At 40.3% G+C, this 8874-nt stretch overlaps 1 protein-coding gene across 3 annotated transcripts in view; it reads left to right on the forward strand.

The window, feature by feature from the left end:
* Tubal3 (tubulin alpha like 3) overlaps positions 1 to 6750 on the forward strand; it is a 34026-nt gene extending 27276 nt beyond the window's left edge. Inside the window, exons 5-6 of one of the 3 annotated variants that reach the window (XM_040755557.1) lie at positions 4114 to 4220; positions 6417 to 6750. In XM_040755557.1, the coding sequence (XP_040611491.1) occupies positions 4114 to 4220; positions 6417 to 6429 (120 nt within the window). In that variant the 3' untranslated portion in view covers positions 6430 to 6750. Of the gene's footprint in view, positions 1 to 4113; positions 4374 to 6416 lie in introns of those variants that run through there. The other 2 variants (XM_040755555.1, XM_040755554.1) reach the window with 2 other exon arrangements.
* Positions 6751 to 8874: the final 2124 nt, after the last annotated feature.

Below are 8874 nucleotides of genomic sequence, written 5' to 3' on the forward strand. Positions count from 1 at the left end.
GTCTGCGTTCTCGGTAAGATAAGACCTTATAAAAATATATATTAGTAATTATGGGTCAATAATTAAGTCAGAGCTAGCCAAAGAGAAACAATACCAAATGGCCAACAGTTTCATAATTAATATAGTGTCTCGTGTGCTATTTGGGGGCTGAAACTGCTTGGCAGGACCCAGGCAGCTGGCATGGAAGACTACACATTACAGTTTTCCCTTGAACATCCCCAGAGTACTGAAACTATAAGTGGGGACTGCCACCACAACTTACTTGAATACTCTCTTTTTCTTCAAGTTTGTTTTGATTGATTTTTTTAGTGCTTAGTACCACATGCATGATATAGAGTTTTCCAGGTTATCTTGGGCTACAATGTGAGATTCTGTCTCAAAAAAAAAAAACAGAAATAAAGCAAAACAAGATCTTTTCTGATGGCGATGACTTTTGCATGAGAACATGCCTGTTAAAAAGGATCTCACTCACCTGTCTCCTTCTCCATGGATGTGAATCACCCTGGATGCTGTGAGATCATCATATCTTCGTCTGTGCACCAGCTGTAGTCTTGTGTGTTGACTCTTCCATGGTCCTCTAGTAACCAACAGGAGGGAAAATGGAAGAATGTTCTTTCAGCGGAAAGTGGTACAAAAGAACCGTGATTTGAGATGACTGGGAAACCATCCCAATAAATACATTGAATTTTGAAGTCTCTCTCCCTCCCTCCTTTTCCATATGCCCACCCATTATCTGCCTTCTTGTCTGTCTGACTATCTATCTATCTATCTATCTATCTATCTATCTATCTATCTATCTACCTATCTATCTATCTCTACCTATCTCCTGCCTACTTATCAGTCTATTGATCTCTATCATCTACAGCTTAATTTTTACTTGTCAAAATTTGGCCACTTAAAATTGAATTTCACATGTAATTTCTTTTGGGGGGTGCTTTTCTAGATAAATAATATATTTGGGGTGGTTATAAAACCGATGTAGATACTCTGTTTTGAAATCATACACGCTGATTGTTTCAACAAAGCCCTGTGGTAGTTTAATGTGGATGATATTTTGCCAATTACCTGGATTCTCTATGTTGTGAATCTCTTCAGCATCAAAAGTGAGAACCATTGCACCTGGGTTCTGATCCTATGAGAGTTAAAGGACATGATATGTCTTATGACATAGCACAGAATCTCATGTGATTGGGGGGTTGATTTCCTCCTATCCTTTTGAAGCCAAAATAAAAAAGCACATCAAATAAAGCAAACAGTCTCAGTGTATGAAAGAACTCCACTTTTCATACACTTGCTGGCTTTGAACATGGAAAGCATGATGTTCTTTTGTTCTCATTTGTATTTCTTCCAATTAAAGACGTGGGCAGTTTTCAGACAGTCTGGCAGAGCAAAAAATTTCTGAAATGATTTCATTAAGAATTTGGGAAAGGTAATTTAATATTTTCTCTAGCAGTGTATATACTCTGAATTTATTTTAAAAATCAAAAATGAATGCCAAGTAATCTGGGGTATGCTCGGAAATGCTTGTGTTAAAGATTACAGTTAAAATTGGTAAATCCAGGACTGGGGAGAAAGCCCAGCTAGTAAAGTGCTGAGGTCAATCTTCAGAACCCATATAAACAACAACAACAACAAATACTGAAATTGAGGTAGGATAGAGTAATTTATAATCCCAATGCTAGGGAGGCAAAGAAAGGTGGGTTGTGTGACTATTTTGCTAGCTACCCTACTTGGCTAGTTGCAGACCACTGAGAAATGCTGTCAAAAAAGAAGAAAACTCCTGGCTGGCTCTTTTTCTTGGGTCACCCACCCCGGCATTGGGTGGGACAACTGCCTGTTCTTGCCTATGTGGCCACTTCTTCTGAGAGATGTGTCCCATTGCCTTCTTTTCTAGCTGACCTGAGCTGTTCTCTTGTTTAAAGAATGTGGATGCAACTGAGGAAAGACAGTGTTTCCTCTGGCTCCCCCATCTATGATGCATGCGCCTCTCACCCACAGGCAACCCCCTTCCAAGCTGGTAAAAGTTAAAGTGGATTTTAAAGATGTGATTTATTCATCTGAGTGCTGGAAATAGAGCCCAGGCCCTTATCCATGCTAGCCAAGTGCTCTATAATTGAGCTGTATCCACAGATCCACAAATATGCTTTTTCTAAAACTCAGGAAGCAAGAGACTAATGACAGTTGGATGATCCTGAGGCACAGTGTTGGGGCTTGAGAAGAGGCTGCGACACTGGTAGCTTTTTGTTGTAATGGGCACATTTTTTCTTACCAGCTCCTTTTAGCATTTCTTTCTCATTCCTTCTCCCTTCATGCAGCTTCTTCTTTCTACCTACTCTTCAGCCAGCCGATGTTCTTAGTGTGTCATGTAAGGGAAGCCTCTGGTATTGACACTGACTTTTTAAAACCTTTGTTTTAACCTCTGAGCGCTCTTTAATTCTTGAGTATTTGAAAACTTAAGTCAGGAAAGCATTGGTTTATCTGAGTGTCTCACCTATCTCTTGAGTAACTGATAATAGGTCAGGCTAACCCATCAGATGGGAGATGATGAAAACAAAATTTGCCAAGGGTGGTGTCGTGGTGGTTCATGCTACAATGTAAGAATTTTGGAGGTTAAGATAGGAAGATTACAAGTTTGGGGTCATCCTGGGCTATGCAGTGAATGCTGCTTCTAAAATAAATAGGGAAACAACACAGCTATTTTAATAACATCAAAAGATTGTCTACATTTTACAAGATGCAAAAGAATAGACCTTTGTTCAGTAAGACATCCCTCAGGCAGGCATACCATATGGCTGCAGGGTAATTAATTCCCTTATTTCATAACTGTGATAAAGAAAATGAAGTCATTCATACAAAGTGTATTGATATTTGATCACTGGGAATAATACGGAAACTAATTTCATTATGGAAGCAGATTTTTTTTCTGGAACATTCTAAAACTAACTCCCTAAAAATTTAAATTGGTGACTGGAGGGATGACTCAGTGGTTAAGAACATTGATTATTCTTGCTAGGGACCAGAATTTGGTCACCAGCACCTGTATCAGGCAGCTCAGACCCATTTGGGACTCCAGCTCCTAGAGATTGGGGCTCCCTCTTCTGGCCACCGTGGAGATTGCATACACATGATGAACATGCAATATGGAGGTACAACATACACACATAAATAAAACTTAAAAATATAAATAAATTCAATAACACTACTAATGGTGCAGACCTTAGGAAGTTGTTCTCCCCACAAATGGGAATCCTAAATTGAGGTCATTAACCTACTTCTGCAGTGAATGAAGGAACATTACGAATTCCTGCAAAGATCAACTGTGTCCTCAACAGACATAGAAAGTTCTTGACAAGAGGATAATGGAAAATGCAAACCTTCTGGTTTTGGCATATTAGTTATGTACCTCTGTATTCAGAATACGGTGCATGCCAGAGCAGACAAGCTCTTTGCCATCAATAACTTGAACTTGACTTGATGTGGCTAAAATAATGGTGCACTGGAATATGCCATGGTCACCCAAAGTAAAAAAAAAATTAAGAGTAGTTTTGTTTGCAGAAGACAGAAATAGACAATCCCAGTTGATAGAAGTATTTTTGAAAGTTATTTTTGATGGTGTTAAGATGGTTTATAGTGAATAGAGGCACCTGCTGCCAAGACTGATCACTGAGATTGGTTCCCCAGAGTCACGCAGTGGAAGGAGAGAACCAACTCCCATGACTTGTTCTCTGACATCCACATGTAGGGCATGACACATGTATAGGCATCACACACACACACACACACACACACACACACACACACACACACACACTATTAAAGGGCTGGGATGAAACCTAGGTCTCAAGTATGCTAAGCAACCACGAAGTCAGTGAGGTGCTGTCCCAGTCCGCCGTTTTTCTATTTTGAGACAGAGTCTCACTAGGTTACTTAGGTTGGCCTCGAGCTCATACTGCATCCCAGGCAGGCTCTGAAGTTGCAATCCTCTTGCTTCAGGATTCTGAGCTCATGGTTCACTTTACATAGAAATTGTTTTAATAAAAAAGAATCACCAAGGAATAGAATTGCTAGTTTTGAACCAATTAGATTTACCTCCTCTCTATTTCCTCTTACCAGAAATGCACAAATGTCGGGGAGATGGACGCTTCAGGCTTCTGTGAAATGTGTCCAGGAGAGGATGGGTTGAGACGCGGTTTGGTGTGGACTGAAGAGACAGGTTTCAGGTTGCTTTCCACACAGTCAATAGATTCTGGATTTTCTCTGTCTTGTATAATATAATTCTGTACAAAATTGTGTTTGGAACATGACTTTGATTACTAAATTAAACTGAATGAAATAAGCCCAAACCAAACCCAAATAAATAACTCCTCCAGTCACAATTTTGAAAATACCATGACTGAAAGAAGATTGGAGCAATGCAGGGGAAATGTGGTGCTTGGGGGTGGTTGTGTATGTGTGTCTGTATGTATGTCTGTGTCTGTCTGTATGTACGTGTATGTATGTCTCTGTGTGTATGTGTGTGCATGTGTGTATGCATATAGGTGTATGTCTTTTTCACTCTCTGTGCATGTAGGTGTATGTATCTCTTTCTCTCTGTGTATGTAGGTGTATGTCTGTGTGTGTGTGTGCATGTAGCAGTATGTTTCCCTCTGTGGTGCATGTAGGAGTATATTTGTATGTGTGCATGTAGGAGTATGTTTCTCTCTGTGTGTGCATGTAGGTGTATATTCGTATGTGTGCATGTAGGTGTATGTCTCTGTGTGTGTGCATGTAGGAGTATGTTTCTGCCTCTGTGTGCATGTAGGTGTATATTCGTATGTATACATGTAGGTGTATGTCTTTGTGTGTGTGCATGTAGGGGTATGTTTCTGTCTGTGTGTGCATGTAGGTATATATTTGTATGTGTGCACATAGGTGTAAATTCGTATGTGTGCACACAGGTGTATGTCTCTCTGTGTGAGTGTGTATGAGACCCTTCCTTGGCTCTCACACTAGGTATCCATCACCAAGTGGGAAAGGAGGCAGTTCATTTGAATCTGTGAGGCATATGCTTTAGCGAGCCTGCTCTGTAATATGTGGGCTAGAATAAAATTAACAAGGTTATATGTCCACTGTAATCACATCACATACCTGAGCAGACGTTCATTCTCTAGGGATTTTAAATGTTTCTGAACTTTGAATAAATTTTTCTGGAATCATAGGACATTTGGCCCCGAAATCTAATTCAATTGTTTTCAAAAGAGGAAACTGAGGGCCAGGAGTGCTGACCAACTTAGACAGGGTATACACGGATGGATGTGTTAGATCTCAGGCCCTGGACGCAGACATGTCCCGTGGCTTTGTCTTTTGCAGTAGCAGTGACTTGGCTTATATGACTGGGAGGGGCAAACAAAGCTCTGCTTTGAGAGTGAGTGATTGCTTTAGCCATGGAGCCTATAATTGAAGATAATGCTATTGAAATAAGGTAAAGATGAGAGATTATTAGATATTTATCCAGCAAGACAAGTGTGGGGAGTCAGATGGTATTGCGATTATATTTTATCTCTAACAACTCAGGAAGAGTGTAAGAGGTGCATTTTATTTTATAAGGATCTAGTGCTAGGTAAGCAAACAGTAATGGCACTAAGAGTTTGGCTTTGATAGTAGAAAACCATGCAAAATTAATTTTATTGTAAAATTCAAAGGAGAGTTTGTGTGTTTGCAAGTGTACATACATGTGTGGATCAGTATGTGAGTTTTTATATAGGGGACAGATGTTGATGCTTGGTATCTTCTTTAATGACTCTCCCCTTTATGTTTTGAGACAAGATCTTTCACCAAACCTGGCGCTTACCAATTCAGCTAGACTGGTTGGCTTCCTAGTCTTAGGTATCCTGTCTCTGCCTCCACAGGGCTGCAATTAGGGGTGTTTTCCACTGAGCCTAGTTTTTCTATTAGATCTAATGTATGTGTGCTTCTGCATATACTTTACCAACTGAGACATCTCCCAAGCCCCAGCATTACATACCTCTTTTTCCATTTTATTTTTCCGTTTACCCATGTTTTGCCTGTATGTATGTGTACCATATGGATGCAGTGCCCACAGAGGCCAGAAGAGGGCATCAGGTCCCAAGGCACTAGAGTTATAGATGCTTATGGGCTGCCATGTGGATCCTGGGTGCTGGGAACCAAACCTGGGTCCGTTGGAAGAACAATCAGTGCTTTTACATGCTGAACTATCTGAATGAGAAGAGAAATAAAAGGCATAATACAAAATATTACCTGTGCTATGACTCAGATTTTCACAAGCTATCCATCCATGTTGCTCATGTTCCTAGAACCATTGGATCTCGGTGTTATGCTGTCCCAAAGCCCAATAGGCTATTCCTAGTCATATAATATGAACACTAACCAGTGGTTTTTCATTCTTCCACTTCTAGGTATATACCATGATTCCACAGATGTCCTTCCCAAAGTTGAGATGCCATTGGGACCAAGGAAATTCCCATCGCCTTTCACAGAACTCACCACATTCAAAGATATTTAAAACATTTTATAAACTTTATTATTCAAAATTTGCAAGCAAATAATATCCCACACCAAAATTAACCAGGCCCTAAACCTGTACAACTCAAGGAACTTCTATACAGTTAGAATAGGCATTCAGAGCTGGGTGGTGGTGGCGCACGCCTTTAATCCCAGCACTCGGGAGGCAGAGGCAGGCAGATCTCTGTGAGTTCGAGGCTGGGCTGGACCGATAGCCTCCAAAACAATACAGAGAAACCCTGTCTCGAAAAACCAAAAAAAAAAAAAAAAAAAAAAAAAAAAAGAATAGGCATTCAGAATGGAAGCTGTGGACTTTATATTACATTTTAGTCTTTTAATATGGATTATATTTTATGCACCTAACTACCATCACCAAAAAGATCTGTGACTGAATTGGAACTATAAAAACAATCAGCTTGCCGGGCGGTGGTGGCGCACGCCTTTAATTCCAGCACTCGGGAGGCAGAGGCAGGCGGATCTCCGTGAGTTCGAGACCAGCCTGGTCTACAATAGCTAGTTCCAGAACAGGCTCCAAAGCCACAGAGAGACCCTGCCTCGAAAAACCAAAACAAAAAAAACCAATCAGTTTTATATCCTCTTTTGTAACTCATGCCCATTACCTGCTGAGTGACTCAGCCCTTCCTCATCTCCTTATATTTTGCTTTTCTTGCTCTCTTTTAATGTTACATGGTGCCTACATGAACATTAATTTACATTTCCATGTATGTATTATTGGCTACATTCTGCATCTGAGAGACAACTTCTCTCTCATATAATTTTCTGAGTTTGTATGACCTTGCTTAGAAATGATCATTTAATCTTCTTAAGAAGCTCATTTCCCGTGCAAGTCTACGATTTCTCAAGTTAGTCTTCGAAAGTGTTCCTGCAATAAGCCACCCTCTTTTGCCACTGCTCACCACAGTTGCACTTCTCATCTGGGGCTCTTCATAAAAAGCAGATTCTGGCTCAGTGCGTCTAAGATGCAGGCTTCTGACCAGTTCCCAATAATGCCAATGTTGCCAGGCTTTGGACCACCCCAAGTAGCCAGATCAAAAGTACTTATAACTAATTACCACAGTTCTTCACACCTCTGTTTTTAATATGCAGTCAGTTTCCGTGTTCTAAAGAAAGCCTGGATTTGGTGATGGATTCTATAATTTCAGGATGAAGCAAAAGGCCTTTCCAAAATATCTGCCTTCATTCTCTTTATGTCTCACTACGTTCTTGCCGTAGTACAACTAGATGTGTGTTAAGTGGAAGAAAAAATAGCAAAGGGTCCTTTAGTTTTGGGTCTCTGGAGAAAAAGAAGAGCAAATCTAAGAGCCAAGGACTGTCTCATGATCTGATAAACACTTTTCCAAGTTATAGGAGCTTCTGTTTCTATGCTCAGTAACTTAGTGTCCTAAGCTTCAGAATTGCTCACAATATATAGTCTCCCATTTGCCTATTAAAGCAGACACACTAACAAGTACACATACACACCCATCACACATACATACTTACATGCACACATACACACTCATCACATATACATACTTATATGCACACATACAAACCCATTACAACACATACTTACGTGCATATAAGAGACAATTTTTTAATGAAATACCTCCTTTGGAGTGCTGGAGACATGGCTCAGATGGTCAAGTATTTGCTGTAAAAGCACAGGGACTTGAAATCAGATCTCTTAAAATCCTATAAAAAGCTAGGAATGACAGTGCACCTGTATTCTCAGCCCTGGGGGAATGGAAACACAGTGGGTTTCCTGCTTGCTGACCTGCTATCTCAGACAGTGGGGTCCAGGTCCAATGAGAGATGCTGTTTCAAAAAACAAGGTTGAGAGTGGCGAAAGAAGACACCTGACAACTGTTGGTCTCTACATATCCACCTAAAAATGTTCATATGTATTTGTGCACACCAATACATTGTCATAGTCATCTATATAACACACACACACAGTTTTATAACACAGTACCATAGAAACATTTTTTAAGGTTTTGAAATTGCATCATTTTATCCTTCTTTTTCATCTACTACTTTGTATGTACCCCCTTGCTCTCTCAAATTTGTGACTTCTTTATTTGTTGTCACACACACACACACACACACACGATATGTATAAAAACAATGGGAAAAATTTAAAGCCTGCTTTTCTTTTTGCCTATTTGAGTTTTATTTTTCCAATCACCTTCCCACACTCGTTTCGCACTCTGCGGGTCAGGGGGATTGGCTCACTGAGCCCATGGTAGCCTTGAGTTGAATTTCTTGCTGGAAAAGAAGAAACACCAAACCCTGGCAAGCAGCAGGTATGCTGGTTGGATGTAGTGTTGCCAGAAGGTCTGCTGACATCAT

Source organism: Mesocricetus auratus, unplaced genomic scaffold (assembly GCF_017639785.1).
Source record: "Mesocricetus auratus isolate SY011 unplaced genomic scaffold, BCM_Maur_2.0 Super-Scaffold_100013, whole genome shotgun sequence".
NCBI lineage: Eukaryota > Metazoa > Chordata > Mammalia > Rodentia > Cricetidae > Mesocricetus > Mesocricetus auratus.